The sequence below is a fragment of the Hypanus sabinus genome, chromosome 10 (assembly GCF_030144855.1).
Source record: "Hypanus sabinus isolate sHypSab1 chromosome 10, sHypSab1.hap1, whole genome shotgun sequence".
Classification (NCBI taxonomy): domain Eukaryota; kingdom Metazoa; phylum Chordata; class Chondrichthyes; order Myliobatiformes; family Dasyatidae; genus Hypanus; species Hypanus sabinus.
The window spans coordinates 45,765,555-45,789,919 of record NC_082715.1 but is presented as its reverse complement, the minus strand read 5'-3'; the positions used below and the strand labels follow the sequence as shown (position 1 = coordinate 45,789,919).

The window sequence follows — 24,365 nt, the reverse complement described above, 5'->3', positions numbered from 1 at the left end:
ACGTTGATGTACAATAATTGGATTGGAGCTAACGTTAGTCAATCGTTAAATTGGAGATTGCAAATCACTATCTGACAATCGAGATTTCATACGAAGAATTATTTCTTATGTTTACCTTATTTTATACCTCACTTACCTTTAAACTAAGAAACGTCCCCGTGATTGAAAGTGTTGAGATCTGGATAAGGCTCCAGAATGCGCCAAAATCATTATCTGGGTACCACGCACATAATCCACTAAACTGCGCAAGTGATGATTCATTAAGATAATTAAAAAATCTGCACGTTATTTGAAGGTGCTCTCTTTAATTATTAATAAAAATATTTATTAAAATTATAGTCTGTACAAAACAATTTTAAGGAGTATTAGAGGAGATACAGAGTGCTTACTTTCATATACACTACCGTATAGTATTTCCAGGAAAATAAATTGCCGTTTACATTTAATTTACAATTCCATATATACAGTCAATATAAAGCATAGAATACATATAAACAGTGCATTGATATCTGCTGCAGAGTTGTGTTATCAGTCTGTGAGGAATCACAAGCTGTGACAGTCTCGGCTCTGGTAATATCCAATTCTCCTCTCAGCTCGTGAAATGAGTTATTTTTGGCCTATGTTAAACTGAAGGCGCGGGAGTGCATTGCCAGCATTGTGGGTTATTGGCAGTATAAATAATATCTCCGTTGTATCTGAGCAACCCAGCACGGGGAGTTGGGTGAGTAACGGAAGGTGAGGTGTGAGGAGGAGTGAATTATCCTTTTGCGGATAGTACCAGGCCTAATGCAACCGTGGAATAAAGTGTGCACTTTCCATGCAAAGCTATCTATGTTATAATTCTCCGCAACAGACTGATATTTTCGAAATTACGTATTTATTTTACTCATGGGGACCATTTAAGACATCCACGCATGTATAAGCACTGTTTATAAAGTCCTCCCCTCTGTCCCTCCGCGCCTTCGTTTCTTTTAGACAGAATCGGGACTAAAGTTCCTTCTAATTTATGTCGAAATTAGATCATACTTTAAGCAGGCGATATAGAACCGGATGAAGTCGAAGAACGTTATTTGGAATTGTTCAAAATTGGCCAACCGTTTTACCAAGGGGCAGATGTTATTGTATCGCAGTTCTTATGGAGGTGTCTTATTGCAATCAGACAGACCCTCTGCGGAAGAAGTTTGGTAAGGATATCAGAGCCGTAAGCATAATCATTATTGTGACAGGAAATATCCCCCCACCCACAAACTCGAGAAAACTTTGTGTAAATCGTTATTGGAGTTCATGACAGTTATATAACGTGCATCAACCGGAACAGGAATATGCCCAGCGTTAATTTTTGCAGAAGTCATTTCAGCCGAAGGCTCTTAACTTACTTCTGTCCGGGCATTTGGACTTGTATTAGGGTTAAAGAGTATGCAATAGAACACAGATGGTCCCTTTAAGATGGCGATTCGGGTAAAGGTAAAGGACGAATACCGAGGGGGCTAAAATTTGAGCTTATAAAAGATATCAATCGTTCTCATTAACAACCCTGAGGATACGTATCTGTGAAAAAAGTTATGATGAAGGAAATTACACAGGGAAGCAACACGTGCTTTTACCAGATTTACACACTTCACCCGTACTGAAAGAGAAGTAAAGGAAAGGTGACGCTTCCTGTGTGACTAAAAGGACTACAGCCAACAGAGCTAGTTTAGGATATCTGCTAGAGCCTCGCTGGAACCCTCGCCGGTTTTTCCTTTCTCCTAAATTTCCAGAGGCACGAAGATCTAGGCCCTTTTGGTATCTGTCCCTAGATAAGGCCCTAGATTTGCGCCGAAATATTGCTAATTCTCTTCTGTTAAATTCAGCCACGAACCGTGCGCAGGTGCGAACTAACCTGGGGATGGATATTGTCCTTTGGATATTTTAAAACCGAACTTCTAACCTAATCCTATCCTTTATACACAATAAGGGTCGCCTTTATGGCAGAACACAACGGTATACGGAGTATTTCCTAGTTTGTGAGCTGCTTTTATGAAGGGCTCGTTTTGGGGTTTATTTTTTAACTCGCTGGCTTTTCCCAGAATACTTCCTTAACTTAATGTATTGCACATTCAAAATCTCAGTGCCATATAATCCAGGATAACACTGGCCAACCAATAAAACGCTGGTGACAGTTATAGCATTCAGAAAATTGTAAGTAGCCAACAGATAATGCGAACAGGTTTTTATAAAACATAATTCATGAAAGATCGGTTGTCCTGTTCTTTCTGAAAATCTGTTTTATGTCCTGGCATGCGACTGTCACATTGTTAAATGTGTTCCCCAATAAAAGCGCACAGCCGGCATTTTTTTGCGCACACCCAACAAGAGTGGAAAGTCCCAAATCAGCTAATTTTCTTGAAGGAAGTTGAGCCCTGGCTTTAAAATGCCTTCAGCCTTACAACCATACTTAAGTATCTTTTCCTGTTTTATCACAATTTTACGCCAGGTTTCAGCGTTGATATGAATACACCATATGCTAGAAAACGTACTGGAGAAAGTGTCTAATGGGCTCGTCGACGATGCTGAGGGTAGTGGGCCAAAGGATCCCTACTACCACTTGGACAGAAATTTTCCACGGTAAACACAAATTTATAGTGCAATTAGTCTCTTGTCGATTTGCAGCATATAAATTGGGCATTTCATGTGCCAACCTTTTATGATACAATATTTTGTTTTACTTCAAACCGGATTATTAAGTATCTGGATCCGGATCCGGATCCGGATCATGGGCCTCCATCACGGGATTCCATCGCCGCGCGGTTGTGAATCGACTGCTCGTTATCGCAGCCACGTGCTGCGAAAACTCGCTGCATTCACATCGGAGCGCGGAGGATGCGAGGGTGGTGGGCTGGGGGCTGCGGGCGAAGTGGTGACGGGGACTTAGGAATCCCTTGTGCTGCATTCTTCCACGTTCAGATGCGCACATAATGTCTGTTGTCTTCGATTTACATTCATTTCGTATTATAGTTTAAATGACAGGTCGACTTTACGTGATTAAGGGAACTGGGACCTTAAAAGAGGACGGGTTTTTTTTGTAAAGAAATACAGAGATTTGCGAAGATTTCTCGGGAGCTCTATCAAATTCGCATTATGATGTTTTCCTTATGTATTGGAACTCGCCCAAAAGGCAGGGCGCGATGGATGAAACATCCATAAGATGCAATTATCTTCCAAGTAGATTCGGTCCTCTAAATGAAAATGACCAGCCATGCATGAATCTACGAGGTTTGCCAATATGAGGAACAATTTGTCTTAATCTATTAATGTTACATCAAGAGCAATGTCTCCAAACATGGTTGAAACCAATTTATAACCTGAAAGCCTAGGATGAGGCAGCCATGGTTGGTTTCATTCGGTGTTACTCGCTTGTCGGTTGCCAGTTTTTACGGCTGTGACAACGTAGCGTTGCCATCTTTCCAGGTAGCAGCAACTTCCTGCTACGCGCACGTGTTGTCAATGAATGCTGTAACGTTGGGAACTAAGAGTGAGGGGGTAATGGTCGCAGAGGACATTAGTGGCGCAAGGCGCCGAGTGAGCCGCCTCCAGACCTACAGCCAGGAGCTTCTGACAGAAGCTCAGTCTGAGAATGCCTATACTTTACTGAAGTCTTCGTGCACGCAAGAGCCCGCACATGTTCTCCTCGTCCCTGTTGGCTGAAGGAAAAGGAGATGGCATCTCCTCTCCGATTCCGCAGTTCAAGTGACCTCTCTGGTGCACCAATAAAGTGCAAAATGTAAAACAGCCTGCAGTGTTCCTGGAGCTAGGGAGAGGGACTCTGACTGTGACCTCCAAAAGCAAAGCAATCAAAACACAAGTTACTTTCCCGTTGGTAGGCGCTCACCGCGTACAGTGAGCACAGTTCGAAGGAAAGCTTCAGGGCAAAAAAAAAAGTTAGTAATAGCTCGCTTGAAATGTCTCTGCACACAGGGTTTACATGTGGTACGACTACTGACGTCATCTGGAGGAGTGTTACAGCAGCATTAACTACAGGGCTCAATAAAAATCCTTTTGGAAAAAAGTTGGCTTTCCCAACGCACAAGAACGTATCCAGAAATGTATGAAAACATACCATAAAACCATAGAACACTGCACAACAGTACAGGCCCTTTAGCCTTCCATGTTGTGCCGACCCATATAATCCTTTTAAAAAGTACTAAACCCACACTACCCCATAACCCTCCATTTTTCTTTCATCCATGTGCCTGTCAAGAGGTTCTTAAATACCCCTAATGTTTTTAGCCTCCACCACCATCCCTGGCAAGTCATTCCAGGCACTCACAACTCTCTGTGTAAAAAACTTACCCCTGATGTCTCCCCTAAACTTCCCTCCTTTAATTTTGTACATAGTATACCCGAATGGGTGACTTTCATCTACTCGCCATTCTGTGGAATGTGTTTTCTGTCTTGAACTTCTTGAGTACGTTTATTCCATTCTGCTAACAATTAGATAAATATATTTGTTTGATACAGACTGTGTGCCAAATCTTCTGCTATCTTAAGTTTTATTTTGTAATACCATATAAACAATTAGGATGCATGGCTAAATTTTAGCAAATCATTTCCTGCCCAAATCATGTATACCTCGAGCTTATCCAGAGGGGTGGATTATTAATTCATAATCGAAAAAATATATGGATTGTGATAATTCTACAGAAGCTCTGCCATAATTGAACTGCGCTTCTCTACTGTAAAATGCACCTCTCTAAACTCATTTTTAAAGCTGCTTATTTCTGGGTACCAGCCAATGTTCCTTCTTCAGGTTCACCGCCTTGAAAAGATTACTGGTCGTTCCTCTCCTTGCTGCCCGTAGCAGCATGCCGTGAATTCGATTGGGAAGTGATTAAGCGGACGCTTTGGGAAGGAAACCAATAGGTTCTAGGAAAACCAACATTCTGCAACATTTTGCTTGCACTAAAATCAAATGGACCACTTGGCACCTTTTACTGAAAAGGCGCTTTTATTAATACTTTTGGGGGGGGGGTTAAAATTCGGACATGAACCTTCACTTCCTAAGAAAGTGAATAGGATGCACAAATATCACGCACTTGTGATAAATCGTTGTAGATCATTAGGTAGCCTGTAGTTGGGATATTGAGTTCAACTGTGTGTCCCGCGCTAAGTGATATCCTAGACCTTGGAGAGGGTAAAAGGAAACTTAGGAACAGAGATGGAAAGAACAGCTATGGAGAAACCGTAGAACGGTGACTTAAGAGGAAATGTTAAAAATATTGTTTTTTTTAAAAAATAATGGGGAGATTCCGTTTCAGCCAATGAGATCTTCGCTAGCCAAAGGAAGCACATTGTAAATATTGACTGAAAAACAACGCAATTGTTGAGATTTGGAACGTACTTGATTTAAAGGTAGGGTAGCAGATGAAGACTTGCGCTAACCCAAGAACGCTGCAGATGGGAACCTGTAACTGCTGCTTTCAAACTGAACTGTTATTATGATCAATGACACTTAGTACCTCCTCTACAAAAATAGCTCCTGTAGCCCTAGCCTAACCAGTTTCAATTATCGTCGCTTCTTTCAAGTTTCCGACAAGTCCACTTCGTATGCCTAAAAAAAACCTGAATATTCTGTAAATGCGCAAGTAAAATAAAATATAAGTATCTTCTGTTAAAACGGATGTTTAAACGTGGAAACCAGATTGACGTTAGTAGTACGTTTTGATATTTCTATCTAAGACGGAATTGTAAAGACGGTCATTGAAACATATGGGAAGTCATAAATACTTATTTGAAATATAAGTCTATGGACACGTCGTTTGCCCTTAATGCAAATTTATACTGCTGCCAATTAATGGTGAATTTGAAATCGAATGTGATTTAGAATTGCGGTAAAATAGGTTTCTACTTAATTAGATAACGAGTTTGTGCCGTTTAAATTGAATGGTACTACAATATTCTTTGAGCATCCGTTCTACTTTAACAGCCTGATATTTCAGATCCGTGCAAAGGCGAGTGGGGGAGTCGTGATCACCTCTGTCTTTCTCTGTCCCCGAAGGGTTAATCTGCGATAGGCAGATATGTGATCTTGGCAAGGATAGAGCTGGGTTTCCCTTTCAATGATTGCCGTCTAGGCCTTCCGCTTGCAGCTGGCTCACGTTTGTTAGCACATGTTAATAATGATCAAAACCAGATCGGCCGCTCCTTCGTTACAGCAAGGATGCCCCCGCCAGGGCAGTCCGGTGATCAGATTGCAAATGATGAGTGGATGTGCGCGCTAAGTCACGCTACAGAAATAGCAGATGGAACGGATTTTACGTTTAAGTGAACTTCCCGACCTGTCAGCACCCATCGCTGGAGGTTTTGATTTAAAATTGTGGCCATTGACTGATGCAATAGGGTCAGTCGTCCGTCTTAATAACAAATTAAGAACATGGATGCATTTAGTACAATTTATAAACCGATTCATAAAACTTCGAAGCCTTAGATTGTTGGATCTTTCGCCGATTTGATGGCCCAGGAAGTCGAAGTTCCCTGTGGCCAGGGGTCATTCTCCCCACGGCTGCACCTCGCCGAGATGCACTTGAGGATAATGGGCCATTACTCAACCCGCTGCAGTATTTAGCTTCAGATAAAATCACATTAGAGCGCAGATGCAAAGGCGCTACCTGCATCCGCACGATTCCACCACCATGTCTTCATATTGCTTATAAACCACATTGTTGCCCGAATCGATGTATAATATGCTGATGGGGCTAAGTTTGGATGGGACACAGCAACTGGGTGGCGTGGACTCGGGGTCCATGGAATTCATCAGCGTTTGTATAATAGCGTGATTGGTGGGTTCAAGGTGGGATCTGAGCGGGAAGTCGCAGATCCCTTCACAATGGTATGCCTCGTAGTCCAAAGGGGCGATGATCCAATCGTCCCAGCCTAACTCTTTAAAATTGACGTGGAGAGGCTTCCTGCTACATCTCGACCTGGCTTTCTTCCCGCTTCCTCTGCTGGACCTGCTGGAGAAGGCTGTCCTCCTTTTTCTGCGGCGCTTGACATTCGGTTCACGACTGACCTGCAGTGAATCCAATCCACCCAGGGACCTGATCTTCTCTCTGATCTCCCGAAAGAGGTTTTCTCTTTTCTTCGTGTTACTGAACGCCACCAGCAAGGCTTTTTCCCGAGGCTGGAGATCAGAGCGGCTGAAACCCAAAAGTCGAGGATCTAGAGCCTTCTGGGAGTAATCGGAAATGACTGACATATCTAAACACAGTAGCTTAGCATTGGAGTGGTTTCTCATTAATTCCCAAACGTCGAACACTTGCCATTTTGACGAATCGACGTCCAATATGTCAACTGTCCTTGAATCGAGAGGCTTCGGTGAGGAAACCTCTCGCTCCATACACGGATAAAGTAAAATCCGATACATACTCCCTCCCAGGGAGAGCGCCAGGTGGAGATCTCCAGGCAACTTTCGAAAGATCCTCAACTCGGCTCCCACGAGCTCCTCGGTGTTTGGCAATTTGGAAATATCAAACAGGTATCTCTGTTTCTCCCCAAGGGGAGCTCCATCTGAAAAAGAAGAAGAAAGAAATTAAGTTCAGAAATTATAGAAGAAGGCAGAAGCGGGCGGGGGGGGGGAGGCTAAGAAAATGCGCTCTTAGGCAAAACAGAGAAGAACAGGAACAGGGCCCGCTGAATCGTGAAAACGATATTGATTCCAGAGTTAAAAGTAGCAGTTCACGCTTACACTGGTCGTTTACGCATTGTGGTCATGCACCACACGTAACTAAACGGAGATGACAGGTGCTGGAATCTGGAGCAAAAGCAAAGAGAAAATCTGCAGGTGCTGTTGTAAACAAAAACGAACTGCTGCAGAAACGTGGCGCTTAAAATATGTTTCGGAGACCGAAGTGGACAGTATGGGGCTGTGAAACTGCAGACCAGATGACGGATCCCGACCCAAAACGTTAGCTGTGCTTTGCTCTCCACAGATGCTGCCTGGCCCGTTGTGTTCCTCCAGTGGCGTTTATTTATTTCAATGTTCAAAGTTGAAAGCAAGTCTACTATGAGAGTGCGTATATGTCACCATATTCTACTACATTGAGATCATTTTCTTGCGGGCATTCACAGTAGAACTAAGAAATACAATGTAAAGAATGAAAACTGCACACAAAGACTGACAGACAACTAATGTGCAAAAGAAGATAAACTGTACAAATATAATAATACTAATGACAAATGGATAGATAGATAGATAGATAGATAGATAGATAGATAGATAGATAGATAGATAGACAGACAGACAGATAATGCTGAGAACACGAGCAGCAAAGTCCGGGAGTTTTCTCACGCTTAACTTGATAATTGCTCGCTATTCGTTATTCGGAGATTGCATCCCAGTGGCGCACATCCAATTCTGCCATTTCTCTTTCCTTTTATATGTATAATTTATAAACTCTGAACTGCTAACCTGTTCAATTTACTTCATTCCATTTTTTTTAATATTTTGGTCATTATTTTTTGTTAAACGAGACGCCACCCAACACCTTTTCGTTGATGCAGTTTCTCTTCTTCCCATTTGCTAAACAATTCCACATCTTTCTGACGTTTGCTCACTATATTCAAATAGATTCAAAACAAAACAAAAATGAAACACGATTATACAGCACATCTTCAAGCTCTTTTCACAAGCTGCAATCTTGTCGAATCCTACAGTTCAGACAAGCCAACACATGATGATATGAAGATACAGGATCGACAGCGAGTAAATATGAAGCTTTTTATTAATTAGACAAGAAAATTGAAGGTTCGTAAAGGCTGAATGAAGCACACACAAGCAAATCGCCCGAGCATTGTAAATACCTGCTCTGCCTATCACAACAGCATTCGGCTGAGAATGGAGCTAAGGAGATCAGTCGAATCGACATCAAACAAAAACTTGGCGACGACTGAAGCCATACTTTAAAAAAAATGAACGTGAGCGTGGTTGTCAAGGGTGTTCTTTGCAGCCCTGGGATATTGCTACAGGGATCTTTTCCCAAACGCCTTCAGCTGTATTATTAATGACCTTTCTTTAACCCAAGGCTGGAACCTAGGCTGCTCACCGGTGATTCCGCAGCACTTGTCTCTATTGTGAATGCGTCCATTAATGAAACAGCTCCGACAGGAATTGGCTTGCATTCACGCCTGGGTTGACAGTGACAAGTCGCATTTGTACTAAGTAGGTTCTTGGTAATGATTATCTCAAACAAGAAAAAGCCTGGCCACGTTGACCTTATCTAATTGCTTAGACCCTACCATAAATATCTTTGGAATCCACATTGCCAAAATCTTAACGCTGCCTGCCACATCAACAGCCACGGAGACAAGACATCTTGAATCGAATTCCTTCTGACCTCTCGACATGTCTCTATCGTGTTCAAAGCACTGGTCTGGAACTTTAAGGCATATCCACCTCTTATCAGATATCTCAACTGCTTCCGAAAAGCTTGAAATTATCCGGGATACAGCAGTCGGTTTGATGGGCACACCTGATGTTGACCCCAGTATTCACCTGCTTCTTCACTTGTGCCCTGCACAGAATACCGCAGGAAGATCATGTTGTCGCTGCTTCCCTTGTTTGTCTCGAAGAAGAGCCGGGTAGTAATAGAATGCCATTGTTTCATTTCCCTTAACGTCATGGTCCACCTGACCTGTGTACTTTCTTGCCATTTCTTCACAAGCTAGTTTCTGGAACTCATTGCCTGATAACAACTGGGAGCCCCTCCAACGGGCAAATTTGATGTTCTTGGACTAGAGGCGAGACGTTTAATAAAAGTCTGTCCATTTTTGCCTACGTTTCCAGAAGAAATATTTATCTTAAAAGATTTACAAGGAGATTGCCGGGTGCTGAGGACCTGGGTGAAACGGAAAGGTTGAATAGTTTAGGACTTTATTCCCTGGAGTGTCAGAGAATGAGGGAAGATTTAGAAACATAGGAAACCTACAGCAGAATACAGGCCTTTCAGCCCACAAAGCTATGCCGAACATGCCCTTACCTTAGAAAATACCTAGGGTTACCCATAGCTCTCTATTTTTCTAAGCTTCATGTACCTATCCAGGAGTCTCTTAAAAGACCCTTTCGTATCCGTCTCCACTACCGTCGCCGGCAGCCCATTCCACGCACTCACCACTCTTTGCGTAAAAAAAAATACCCCTGACATCTCCTCTGTACCTACTTCCAAACACCTTGAAACTGTGCCCTCTCGTGCTAGCCATTTCAGCCCTGGGAAAAAGCCTCTGACTATCCACATGATCAACGCCTCTCATCATCTTGTACACCTCTATCGGGTCACCTCTCTTCCTCCGTCGCTCCAAGGAGAAAAGGCCCAGTTCACTCAACCTATTCTCATAATCCAGGCAACGTCCTTGTAAATCCCCTCTGCCCCCTTTCTATGGTTTCCACAGCCTTCCTGTAGTGAGGCGACCAGAGCTGACCACAGTACTCCAAGTGGGGTCTGACCAGGGTCCTATATAGCTGCAACATTACCTCCCGGCTCTTAAACTCAATCCCACGATTGATGAAGGTCAATGCATCGTATAGCCTTCTTAACCAGCGTCAACCTGTACAACAGCACAAAGTTGATAAAGATATACACAACTATGAGTGGTATAGATAGGGTAAATGCCCTATTTCCACTGAGGTTGAGCGAGACTATAAATGGAGGTTATAAACGGGCTACGGGTGAAAGATAAAATATTTAAGAAGAACATGAGGGGGAACATCTTCACCCAAAGGTTAGTGAGAGTGCTGAACGAGCTGCCAACAGAAGTGGTGGATGCAGATTCGATTTCAACATGTAAGAGAAATATGGCTGAGAGGTGTATGGTCCGGATGCAGGTCAGTGGAAGGGACTAGGTAGCAAATAGTTAGCACCGGCTAGATGAGTCGAAGAGCCTGTTTCTGTGTTGTAATGTTCTATGACCATGACTATACTTGCCTTTCAAGAACAATGAGCGCCATCAAACATCACGTGACCATTATTGTAAACTTGAACATTTTCTTTGAAACTCTTCATTATTATGGGAATCGTGGGTTGAAGTAACCCAGTAAAAACCATTAAGAGTAAATTAATTAGACGTTCCTATGTGTTATTGTTCTCACTTATTCTCGTAACAACCCCTCCCTCAAAGTCCAAAATACAAAAGAGCTGATTGTGGCTTACAGGAGGAACGGAGACAGGCTCAGCCCGATCAACATCAATGGTTCTACAGTTGAGGGGGTGAGTAGTTACAAATCTCTCGATATACACATCACCGACGATCTCACCCGGACTTTACAAACATGCTGTGTGGCAAAAAAGCACAACAGCATCCCTTCCACCTCAGGCGACTGAAGAAATTTGGCATGAGCCCCCAAATCCTCAAGACCTTCTACAGGGGCGCCATTGAGAGCATCCTGACTGGCTGTATCACGGCCTGGGACGGGAACTGCACCAACTTTGATCACTGGGCTTTGCCGAGAGTGGTATGGACAGCCCAGCACATCTGTGGACGTGAACTTCCCTCCATTGAGGACATTTACAGCAGCAGGTGCAGAAAGAAGGCCTGGAAGATCATCGGGTACACCAGTCACCGCAACCATAAACTGGTTCAGCTGCTTCCGTCTGGCAAACGGTACCGCAGCATTAAAGCCAGGACCAACGGGCCACGGGACAGCTACTTTCTACAAGACTTATAAATTCACATGTCTGAACATAACACAAAAATTTTTACTCCCTCACGTTGTGGGATGGATGTAAGATTTAAATAAATTTAATTCAATTTAGTTCAATTTCCTTTATTGTTATGAATTAATTTTCCATTTCCTTGTGACAGGAGCCAGGCCTCTTATCCCGCAGTAACAAGAGTGATCACAATCGTAGGAGACTTGATCATAGGAATTTGACAGATATTGGTGAAAGGGGTCGGTGATATCACACGGCTCTCCTCTCCTGCCATCATTCCATGTCTCGCGAAAACAGCTCACACCATTTCCAACACGGACAACAGCCCCATGCGGACCATAAAGCACAGAAGCAGACAGGTAGGTCAGCAAGCTTTGCACAACCAACAGAAATGGCCAATATTGTTTTGCCCGCTAGGCAAATCTAAATAAGATTTTCTAAATGCTTACAAAATATGAGATGCCCACAGCTAAAGGATCGCACATGTGGTCAAATATTCCAGACTTCGCGTGGGAACAAATGTCTATTTTTTATCTATTTGCATATCATTAATATCGAGGTCACACAAATTCGCTTTCTTCTGTTTGGAGAAGTATTAAATAAGTATTGTAAATGTAAGGAAACTCAGTTATCTCTGTATGAGTTGCCACGGTTAAAAATGATCACTTAAGAATTATTCCATTAATTGTCCGCAATTTAACTCTACTGCCTCGACTCTGTGTTCAATTTACTTCTCAGTATTTTTTTCCTTCCAGCTGTTAAGAGTTTCGTGGCCAGGATTGTTGTGGAGTTTTGAACGGGGGAAGAGGGAGATAAAGTCCAGCACACCTGGAAATGACACAACCGTTTCAGTGCTCAAATGCAAACCTTCCCATGGATTAAATCTACGGGAAACAGAGACATTACAATGTTATGTTTCGTCCCTCACAAAATCAAGTAAACATAATTATTTATCTGAGCTGTTGCTGGATACTCCAGTGACAAACTTAGTGTATAGAAAACAAACCGTTGCTAAATAGAAAGGCAGAAGAGACCATCTGCGTTTCTCAACCAAGGGTCTTTCACCTGAAAGGCTACGGTCTGTCCTGCCGAGCACTTCCAGCATTTTCAGTTTTTGTTTTAGATTCTCAGCATCTGTAGACCTTTTTTTAAAAAAAAACCTTTTCCCATATATTTTATTCCCCGTCCTCTTGCGTTTTCCAGAACGCAGAAGGCATCGTTTAACTTGCTTCACTGGGAGTAGCTAGCAATCTGTTCCCTGTTACGCTACAAACAGATGAGATTATATGTTGTTATACTGCTCTACAGTGGAGAGTTGATGCACTCAGTAACAGCTGTTTCTAAGCCTGTAATCGAGTTTTTCTTTAAATCTCACCCCACAAAGGAACCATATTGTTATTCTGTAATAAACTTCGATTGTGCAGTTATATTGCCGCCAATGTATTTCTTTGGGAGAATAAAAGTCGAGCATATTTTAATTGCGGCGGGTGATTTTACGAAAGCAGAATGCAAGGACAGAATGGAATTCTTGAAATAATTTACTGTTAAGTTGTTAATAACACGGTAAGATAGATCAATTGATTGGTAAAAGAACTGGAAGAGTGTTGGAGATTTTATTTTCCTCATGGACGGTGAGAGATGTGGACTCGCTGCCTGAAAGGACCACGATGTTAGAAGCACTCACATATATCTATGTAAGAACTAGAACATCAGGAACCTCTGCGCGGAGGCAGAAAGTAGGCTTAAGACCAAAGCAAAAAATCATTTCTGGGCAGATATGGTCACGACAGGCTGAAAAAAACTTTGTGCCATGACTTTCTGTGATTCTGTTACTTCGTGGAACAGCAGCAGAACTGTTTCCTTGGCGTTGTGCCGCATATCGTGTGCCCAAGACGTTTGTTTTCACCCGAAGTTAGAAAATACAGACAAAAATAAAATCTTCTCAGATTGCAAGGAGCTGAAAGAAATGCAGAGTTTCCACCTTAAAGTTGACCTCCCGCACCCGTCCTCTGTAAACGGACGAGGAAAGGAGCAGCCCATTCAGTTGTGCGTGCTGCTGTGGAAAGTTCTGTCCGCTTTCGTGGTCCACAAAGGGATCTGTCTCCACCATTCGCAAGAGTTTGAGAGAATTATCTCGGTAGCTTTACAGTCCGAATTTGTACTAGAGTAGGAATAAAATTGCGATAAAACAACGAGTACTGGCAAAAAGACTAAATCATTGCCAAAAAGTCGGTTTCGAGAGCAAGAGACCGTTTCATCACTTCATTAAAACCCGCCGAGACTATATGGCCGCCTGCAACCTTACCTAATGATATTGCTTTTGATTTTCAGAGCTTAAAACTTTCTTTGGTCATTTTGTTGCCATGATACTCCATTTGGTGCCAGGTCATAGGAGGGCATGTTATCTTTGGAGCGTGCTTATGCCGATTACGCCTTTATTTCCGAGATTCATTTCTAGATTTTGTTTTATTTCGAAAGTATTGTTCATGATATCTTCGAAAGCCATATTAACTGTATGACCTCAACAAGTTAGAAAGGACGAGGAACTAAAAAGGACTGGGTCTTAATGGTGCGTTCCCCAGAAACTAACTCGTAACCAGCCAGTACAACTCCCTTCCGGTCATTAACTTGCATTTTTTTCTTGCATTATTTGGGGATAGTGATAGGGGAAGGCGTGAACAGTAAATATTAGTCGGTGAACCACTTAATTTATCAACACACAGGTCAACCCATTCGAATTTGAGACCAAAACGTCCTAATTCCTATCACTGAGCATGCAAAAAGGTATTTCCGATATAACCGGTTTCAGTGAACGCAATGTTCGCGCACCGAACTTTGCGCTGACATGCTGAGGGCACGTTAACCTTGTGTGTTCAGCGTTTCATCCGCAGGTCTCTCAGTCCTGATGAAAGGTGTCAGCCCGAAACGTCGACTGTTTGCTCTTTTCCATAGATGCTGCCTGGCCTGCTGAGTTCCCCCAGCGTTTTGTGTGCGTTACTTTCTCTCTCTGATGATTCTTTTAGATGCATAGCACATGAAATTAGTTGACTGTCTATGGGAGGTACGTTTGCGGATGACACGAAAATACACGTTGCGGAGAGGCCAGGAAAGTTGATTTAGATTTACTGTAGGATGTAGATAAGGCCATAAAACGTAGGAGCGGAATTATGACTTTCGGCCCATTCAATCTGCTTCGCCAATCTATCCTGATTGATTTATCATCCCTATCCACCCATTCTGCGGCCTTCTCCCCGTAACCTTTGATGACCTAACTCATCAAGACCCTATCAAGTTCCGCTTTAAATATACCCAAGGACCTGGTCTTCACGGCCGACTGTGCCAATGAATTCCATAGGGTTACCGCCCTCTGGCCAGAGAAATTCCTCCTCATCTCTGTTCTAAAGGGACCTCCTTCTGTTCTGAGTCAGTGACCTCCGGTCCTAGATAGAAAGCGCTAGGAGCGCTAGGAGATGAAATTGAATCAGCATAAGCGCGAGATCGTACATTTTGGAAAGTCGAATAGAGATAGGACATTTTACAGTAAAATGGTACGGACCTTTGTAACAATATCTTGGAAACACACCAGCGTAACGATTAGTCCCATTAACTTCCCCTTATTCCTCCTTCTCTCTGCGGTTTTAAAATTACGCAGAACATCAAAACCATAATATATCACCATAATTTGATATGAAAATGTTATTGAACAGTGAGTCATAAAGTACCCAGTCCATAGTCCCCTGAACGTGGCAATTCATATCCATAGATGTGGAAGAAACCCATAGATCGATAGATGTTGAAGAAAACACGTGGCATAATAGCCTTCCGAGGGCGAGGCATAGAATATATGGTCATGTTGCAACTTTATAAAACACTGATTAGGCCCCACTTGATACACTGTGTGTAGTTCTGGACTCCACACTGTGATTGCCACCGGGAATGTACAGCGGTGTTTCACCGGGATTTTGCCTAGATTTGAGCTCTTCAGTTTTTGGGAGAGATTGGATAGGCTGAACCTGTTTCCACTGGAGTGCTGAGTGGAGACCAGATAGGTGGTTATCAGATTATGAGAGGCATAGATGGGGTATGTTTCCCATAGTGGGGGTATTGACATCAAAATGGCATAGGCGAAGAGGAAGGAATTTTAAAGGGAATACGAAGGAAATGATGTGTACACCGAGTGAATGGTATCTGCAAAATGCTCCCAGAAGAGACGGTAGAATCAGGTGGAATTTTAATGTTTAAGAGACATTTTGACAGGCACCTAAACAGGCAAGATAAAGGAAGGAAACGGTTATAATGCAGACAAATGGGATTAGTGTAAAAGGGCAAAAATATTATCAGCAGTGATGTGATGGATGGACAGGTCTGTCACCGCGCTCGATCTGGTTTTGTGAGAATTATGATAATACACCATACAGAACGAGAAAACAACGCCTTTGAACAAACGAATAATCGAGTCGTCCCCAATAATACCTATTTATCCACATCTCGGGCTGTACTTTAAACACAACGCCGTTCTTGCCTCAGAACTTTCATCTCGTAAATTCATCTCAGTAATGTCTGGCTAGGGAAGTGAAGTCAAGTATATTTGCTTTATTTCGCCAATCCATATAACACAGGAGCTTGCCGCTGGGACGTGGGGTTTACTGGATGTAAAGCGAAAGTCTACTTAAGAAAAACTCTTAGCTTGAAATTGCGTATTTTTGTAGCCATTTAACAGCCCCTATGCGTTAAAATCTTTGTTCACCTAATCTGGATCAGAATGATAACTGCCTTGTTAAAATAATCCTGCATTTTGCAAGTACCAGGACCTTTGTAACAATATCTTGAAAACACACCAGCGTGACCATTAGTCCCATTAACTTCGCCTTATTCCTCTTTCGCTCTGCGGTTTTAAAATTACGCAGAACATCAAAACCATAATATGATGTCACCGGTAATTTGATATGAAAATAAAACATAGCAATTATTTGGATATTTTTCCAAAGTCTGCCTCCTACAGGTTATTACCAACTGCCAGCCTGTGACTGAAATATGAATGCAACAATTGTTCTTCTATTCACCGTCGTTCAACAAACACTAATCCCGACTAATTTGGGGGGCAAAAAGCTATCAGTTTCGTGTGGATGAATATAATCACTTAAAATAATACTTCCCTGCACACTGCATTAAAAAACAGTACGCCAGCATTACAAAAATCGTGGAAAAATGCAACACAGAATGACATTATTCGGCTCATCAGGTCTATGTCGGTGGAAAAACCGCGACCCAGTCTAAGGAGCCTGCAAGCAATAGGTCTGTTGGCTGGAGGGTCACGGCTCTTTGCGTGCAGACCCTAGTTTTGTTTTAGGTGTGATGAATGTCTCTGCCTTCACCACCTTTCAGGCAGTGACCTCCAGATTTCTAGTATCCGTTTTAATGAAACATTACCCTCATTTTCCCGCTAATCCTGCCGCCAATTACTTTAAACGAACTCCCGTTTTTTTCACGTTTTGCTCAGGAAATAGATCCTCCCTATTTAATCCGCCCTTGCCCCCACATAAATTTACAGACGTACGTTTATGAAGTTATACACGTATTGAAAACTTTATAACTTTATACCACTTCCCTCCACCTTTTCAAACTGGCGTTCTTCCCTCTTTCTTACAGTGCGGATCGATCCGGAATGTCAACAGCACGATATGTCTTGCTCCAGATTCCAGCATCTGCAGTCTTTTCTGTCTCTGTAAGTTCATACGCCTCAGGTACGTCTTCCCGATCTCCTTACTTTCCAAACAAAAAAGCCCTGTTTTATCGAATCATTCCACGTGGCCACAAATTTCTACTAACATCCTCGAAAATCTTCTTTACATCATTTCCAATGCAAGCACATCTTCCCTGTCAAGTCACCCAAATTACAACAGTTCCCCTAGCAGTGGTCCTACTCGTATTGTAAGCAGTTCTAGCATAACTGCTGTCTTAAAGTCCATGCCTTGGCTAATAAAGGCAAGTATGCAATTGACTGGGTTGTTTCTCCTGAAACTGCGAAGCCGTACATTGACGGAGCATGACCGGGAATCAAGAATTTTAATGACACGTTCAAACAAGCCAATCTTTCTTTTGTTGGTTCATAAGTAAAAGGTTTACTAAAAAAAAAAATTGTCCCGATCACTTTGTCTGAGCACAAAGTGCATTATTGCAGGTGCCATGTAAAATGGGTCGCTTGTGGCACCTGTCCCTTGCTTAGTGGATCATTATCCATAGCTGTTCGACTTTGGTGCAGAACAAGACGGCCTTGTATCTAACACACGGTGCGCTATAACAGGCTAATTATTGGAAGTCTTGTTCCAACATGGTCCAAATCATCTTAATGTTACACAAGCTGTGTTTCCTTGTAACTCATGCCTCTATTACTGCGCTGAAATGGAACGATTCGTTCCGAACAATGATTTATCGTTATTATCTTTTCAAAGCTATTGTTCGGGCCACAATCATTACTGTATAGATTTATTCCCATATCTCAACAATAACGTTGTTTTTAAAAGGCAGAGCGCCAAAACGTGCTTTATAAGCAGGCGATTTATTTTTTGCAACTTTTAAAACAATCGGATGGTAAACGCTGGGCAAAGAAGAGCTTTAGCATCAAGACTAATTTGCTAATAAGTAGTTCAAGCTTACGAATTAAAGCGCACGATTTTAGTATACCGACGGGCTGTACTGATGGAATGAGAAGGGCAAATAATACGAAGAATCGGATGGAACAACGCTGGGTCATAAGGATATTTGTTCGATTATTTGGTGACTTCGAATAAACAAGAGTGTAATATTAATTACTGGGATAGCTGTAGTAGATGTTTTAAAATCTGGAATCTGGCTAAATGTAGCTCACGGCTTCCTATCTCAGAATTCTACAAAGTGTATGGGATATATACCCAAATATGAAAAATAACGCAGCTGTGATTTACAACCGAGCTTCTGAATTTCCGAGATTGTCTGCTGCATTCGCGTAGGAAATGTCACAAGTTCCGGTTGTGCTTTGTTCTCCTGAATACCAAGGTCTTCATTTAACTTCAGGCTCTACATTTCGGCACATGCAGCTCCCCATTTGAGGGGACGAGCGGTACTTTGTTTGACACAGTTTAAACTGCTTTGAATTGACTTGACATTCTTATTGGTGTTATGTCTGACTATGTCTGACTAAGTCCCATCAATGTTTAAATATGGGAATATCGCTCGCTGTTGTATATGGCTGGCCCACCTTAGAGTACCTTGTGACAATGTTGTTGTTAAAGGGAATGCCATTAAACAACAATCTGACACGCATATTAGTATTTGGATGACAGCTTCCCAGCAGAATAAACGAAGCGTGGATGTATACCTGTTTAAGGAGGTTGTTTTAATTTTAAACACTTCTTAGACTGACAAGCTATTTCGACAGCCCCGACATTAAGACGAATAGCAGTAAAGCTAGAGGAGCAAGCCATCTACCAGATATATTATATGCGCTCAGCTTTAAAATTAACCGGGGTTATTCTTTCTCATTCCCAACTACTATTTTAACCGTACTGCCCCATTGCACGTATTGTGACATTTCTATGCAGTACTACATTGAATTATCACAGTACCTCACCAGCAACATTTCATTTTGTATGGGGTTACTTCGTCAAATATTGCGCGCAAGGCAACTGTTCTGGTTGTATCTTGTCCTATCAGGGTCAGTTGCCATAGATAGTTCTGACAACCAGCGGTTTTTCCGGTATTCGGATGCAGCAAATAATAAAGTATTTCTTCATGACCGTCTAACTCTTATCACTCCAAGTAAACCTTTCAGCACAATGCTATCTCAGTAATTCTGTGCTTTTAAAAATACACACATAACCTGCCTTTCTAAGTGAGTAGAAGCACCGCTCACTTTCCTTTTTTAAAAGCCGTGTTGTAAATTATTTACCCTTTCCAAAAGGATGTGTTCTCAATATCCTCAACGCGCATCTGTACTGGTGGACTCTTATTTCAGCGTATTAGAGATATTGTTAAGTAGATTGTCCCGAACAAAATTTCAAATGGTACTGTAGTGGAGGACTTGATTTTTTGACTGCTACTAATATTGCTTCAGTGTTCTCAAGGATCGATTATGAAGTGGAAACGCGTGTCCACAGAGGGATACAATAAAACAGTATTTCCGTCTGAAATTAGTCAATTTCATTGCTGCATGTTCTGATGGTTCCCCAGCAGAGATTAATAAAACCCAGATGGTATCCAGTTAAAGTTCATTTAAATGGGCAATGCGCTAGCGGTATTCCAGTGGAAAGCAAGTGCTTGAGAACATCTACACATCTGCAACAGCTGTACTCATGTGACTAAGTACCTTTCCTTTCAAGTCTTGGGCAGCCCTGAAGTCTGTTTCATTTTCAGAGATTACTTAAATCATGGAAGTAGGCGCATTTTCATGGGACGTAACGCGGGGGAGGGGGCTCCTGTAAATAATCTGATGAAATTATCTAATTTCTATATCGTGCATCGTGCCCTTTTCGTGATTCTATTACAGAATCGTTTTCGTCTCAAAATCACCACTCATAAGATCGTGTTGTTTTTACTTCACGCACTTAAAAGCTTTGGACTGGGGTCATTCCCGATTCGAGATGCTGCGTGGATTTTTTTTTTGGTGAATATGAATATTGAAAGGGAACATGTCCTGTTTCTCTTATTAGAATCTGCATCTGATCCAAAGAGGACGTTGGAATCGGCATTCAGGTTTCTCACAGTGGCTCGCTCGCATGCCTATTCCGCACATAAATATCGCACCGCGTAACACCTAACCCCACACTACTGGCGCTAAATATTGCGAAGCCCTCATCACACGTTGAAATGTATGTTTGTACACGCTGTCCAGAGTAGTTACGGAGTGAATTCCTTCACTGTTGTTCACTGCTGCTATTTCCACCCTCCCTATTTGTCAAGCACATTCATGGAGGCCGGAGGGTCTAGAACCATAAAATTAACCCCGGGGGACAGGTACTTCAAGGATACGCACGGCTCTCCTGCAACTCACATTGCAAATCGCAGCAGACGGCAAGACTTAGAAAATCTTTATTTCGTCAAACGATTGGTTCAGTCGCCAGCTCTGTGAGTCTGATTGCTTAAATACTGCTGCTGTGTACATTCTAAGAATTCTTATGGTAATATTGGACCAACTTTTCTTCCTCAAGACATATCACAGCTGTGGCCCGGACACGCAGTCTGCCTGACATCAACTTAATCAGTTGATGCATCTGTCCGTCTATCGGTATAAACTGCATCTAAATATACGTTTATGTCGATAACCCATGTCTCTGCTTACTGTTTAAAAGAATCAATTTAGCACTGGAATGGGAGACGTAATGTTGGCAGATGAAAGCAATCACTACTTGTATTTCGCGCCGCTCAGCCTGATGCAAGCTACTGTAAAAGCGCTTTCCCAGCCCGAGCGGCCAGGTCTCTATAATTAAATGGAGCCCCATTTATTACCCACCATATCCTTGGTCCACGAAGCTGGTGACAGTGTTGGCAAGGGGTCGGGCTCGGGCCAGACTGCTGTTCAACCCTTTCCTTTCGCAGGCGGATAAGGTCCTGTAAAGTGACACCATGTACTCGTGCGGCACCACAGTGCCGGTGCGAATGTGCTGGCGCTTGAAGGTCCGATCGTCCTTGCTGTCCCGAGGTGATGAGGAACCAGGAACATCCTGGGAAGAGGAATCCTGCAGAGACCCCAGTGTAGCAGCTTCAAGAACAGAAAGGAAATCCCAACAGCAGCAAAGGGCACACCACACCAGCGCCGCAGCCTTCGGTATATCCATTCTGGAAGAGTTTTGCGTCCGAGATCGGAAGAGTTTAAGTCAGAGGCTGAACGCACATTCAGATGCCTTTGCTCTCTCACCTTCCCCCCGGACGGCTGACTTGGTTACATTACAGAGAACGCTGCTCAGACTCCAGCAATTGCAACCATCCGCGGAGCAGGGCGCCCCCACTGCGCTTCTGATTGGCTCAAACTTTATCCCAGCAAAATCTTTTTTTAAAAATATAACTTTCCAGCAATTAGGGTCCCGAAAGCATGAGATGTTACATCAGGGGGACAGCTAATTCCGCAAATAAATTCCGAGAAGTGATGCAATATCATTCACCATTTTGCACTGCAATAAATAATCTCCTTTCCGCTTCTTTGTCCCTTTTCCTCCGGGTGTGCAGCTTTGGAGACAGGCGAGAGGTTTGGCTGCTGATACGCGGCGCACTCTGCCGTGTCACAGTCGCAGCAAACAGAAGCCAGGTGCTATGGTGCGTCCCAGACAATGCAGGGATGCCACGGTTGGATGGCGTTGGGTTGCCGCGTTTTAAACAAGATGCGATCTTCAAATCACCCTGTCAGAAAAAGAGCCGTAACGCTCAGTTCGTCCTCACTTTGTTTCCCGCAGGAGTCATGAACGATTTCTGCGGGGGGAGGGAGGGGAGGGTGGAGATGAGAATTCTCTCCCTCCTCCCTAGTAATTTGTTTTAAAAGCTGCGATTTAAAGATTCCCACAGTGAGCCGATGACGAGTGCGATAAGGGAAAGTATTCCCGACTATCCTAAAACACACTTGGTGGCTCCTTCGAACCATCACATGACTGGGTCAATGTTCCGGATTAATAACCTACGGTCTAGGCAAATACACGTAATGCAACCGAGAATGTTCCTTCTCTTTTGTTTCCTGTAATAGGACTGGAGCTAATGTGTGTGTGTGTGTGTGTGTGTGTGTGTGTGTGTGTGTGTGTGTGTGTGTGTGTGTGTGTGTGTGTGTTTGGATCGCTTTTCGATCACTCTGCAACAACAAAGATGTGTTTAACTTTTTTTGGGGGGTGAAACTTGAGAGCTCTTGATTTACCAGAGAGTGAGTGGCTGACATTTCGGAAGTCGTGGTTCCCACGTTGATTGAATGCGCTTGATCTAGCTTTATTCCCTAAAATAATGAAGACCAGGTAGTACATTTCACATCAAGCCCCCCATTCATTCCTCCACTGCCCCAAACACGCTTGTCTTCTTACTGAAGTAGGTAGTACTTACCAAAATAACCGGACCGTTGATTGAAGAGAGAGGTTTCCTAGGAAGATTAGCGATAGTGAGGAGCCGATCCTTACCATTGTGCCGAGATGCAAGAGAAACAGCAGTAGGTTTTAACATCAGTGCAGTTACCGTATAAAGCGGTCTTCTCGAATACTTGTTCAGATCAATTCTAATCGGGTAAGAAATGGTTCGGATTGTGCCTGGGCAGACTTTTAACTCATTTGTAGTATTCATTCGCTCTGCATTGCGTTTATAATGGAGAAGGCATTAAGGAAGTAGCACCCTTGGTCTGTGAAAACTATTTTTTATTTGAGACTGAACTCTCCTTTTGGGGATGGGGTCTATTCGGCTATTCCGGTGGGGAATGCTACAGGGAGACGCGTTGAACCATGAAGCCATTACACCTGAGAGGTTAAGGGCCTCATTCCTCTGAAACAAACAACCTCTTCAGCACAAAGGAAGCGGAGAGAAAGTGAGGTATTTGGAACTGGTGCGGTCGCCGGTCGGCAGCCTGAAGTCCGCATGGGAATGATGGCAGCATGCAAGGTGGAAACTTATAAATTTTATAAAGACGTTTAATTGCTCGAATGAATTCCTCTCGTCCATAGTCGCACCACTTCCAGTTCACGACTTTGCTCCTGTTCCCTTGTACTGTATGTTTGAATCGGAGGGCCTGCTGCTGTGCCAGTGTAGTCCAACGCTTTCCAACATGCCAGACACAAAGGACATTATGGTAATATATTGGGCCATAATACTGTCATCGATCCGCGCGTTTTTAGCCAATTTACGGCTTGGGGTTGCCATATTATTAACACTCCTAGGAGTCGGGGGCTTGAATCTGTTGACATAGTGCAGGTCTAAGAGGGAACCATCAGAAACGATACACTATTTCTGGTTGCCTGGACAGTACCCTGTGACCACTAGAGCAGCTCAGGAACAGGACAGGACAGTTCGTCAGATCAAGTGGATTGAAAGTTCAGCATCTTTGCTCCACAGCCATTTAACTAAAGTCCGATAATCAACTGATTTTCTTTAAATAGATATCCAAAATAAAATACCCGACTAAATCTCCGGGTTCAGGAGCATTGTGAGTTGCTTGGGAATGGAATAAATATGACAGTCTACAAAAAGTAACTTCAAATACAGAAAACATATGAGATAGGGCCCTTCGGCCCTTCGTGTCTGCTCTGTCATTCAGTATAATCTTGGTCGATCACCCTAATCTGGTATCTGTTCCAGCTTTCTCCCCGCAACTATAGTTTATTGAGTTTATTATTTAAATTTGGTTTATCTGATGCTGTTCCTTCAAAGGGCAATGAATAGAGTACCACGATTAACAGGTTTTATTTCAAGATGGCGAACGCTATTGCGTTATAATTTATAAATCAATGGAAATTCAAAGCAAATGCCAAAATTGCTACCCAATTGTAACCAATCACTTTGATCTCGACCTTTATTCTTACGCTCTATTCGTGCCATAGTGTATCTGAAACGATTACATCGAAAGCAGTTACATCAAACAAATAGTTATAAAGAATTATTGATTGGTATTGAAAGTTTTATATCAAGTAATTAAGTTAGCCAACGTCAGATTGGATGTGGCTGAATGTCAAATTGAACAAATGGACTTTG

The 24,365-nt window shown here is 42.8% G+C and overlaps 1 protein-coding gene across 1 annotated transcript; it reads right to left on the bottom strand.

Moving 5' to 3' along the window:
- Positions 1 to 348: 348 nt before the first annotated feature.
- On the bottom strand, positions 349 to 22,085 carry LOC132400632 (growth/differentiation factor 6-A-like). Its single transcript, XM_059981793.1, has 2 exons — positions 21,169 to 22,085; positions 349 to 7,545 (listed from the first exon to the last, which is right to left on the bottom strand). Exons 1-2 carry the CDS (start codon positions 21,491 to 21,493, stop codon positions 6,644 to 6,646), a joined length of 1,227 nt encoding a protein of 408 aa, XP_059837776.1. The 5' UTR covers positions 21,494 to 22,085; the 3' UTR covers positions 349 to 6,643.
- Positions 22,086 to 24,365: the final 2,280 nt, after the last annotated feature.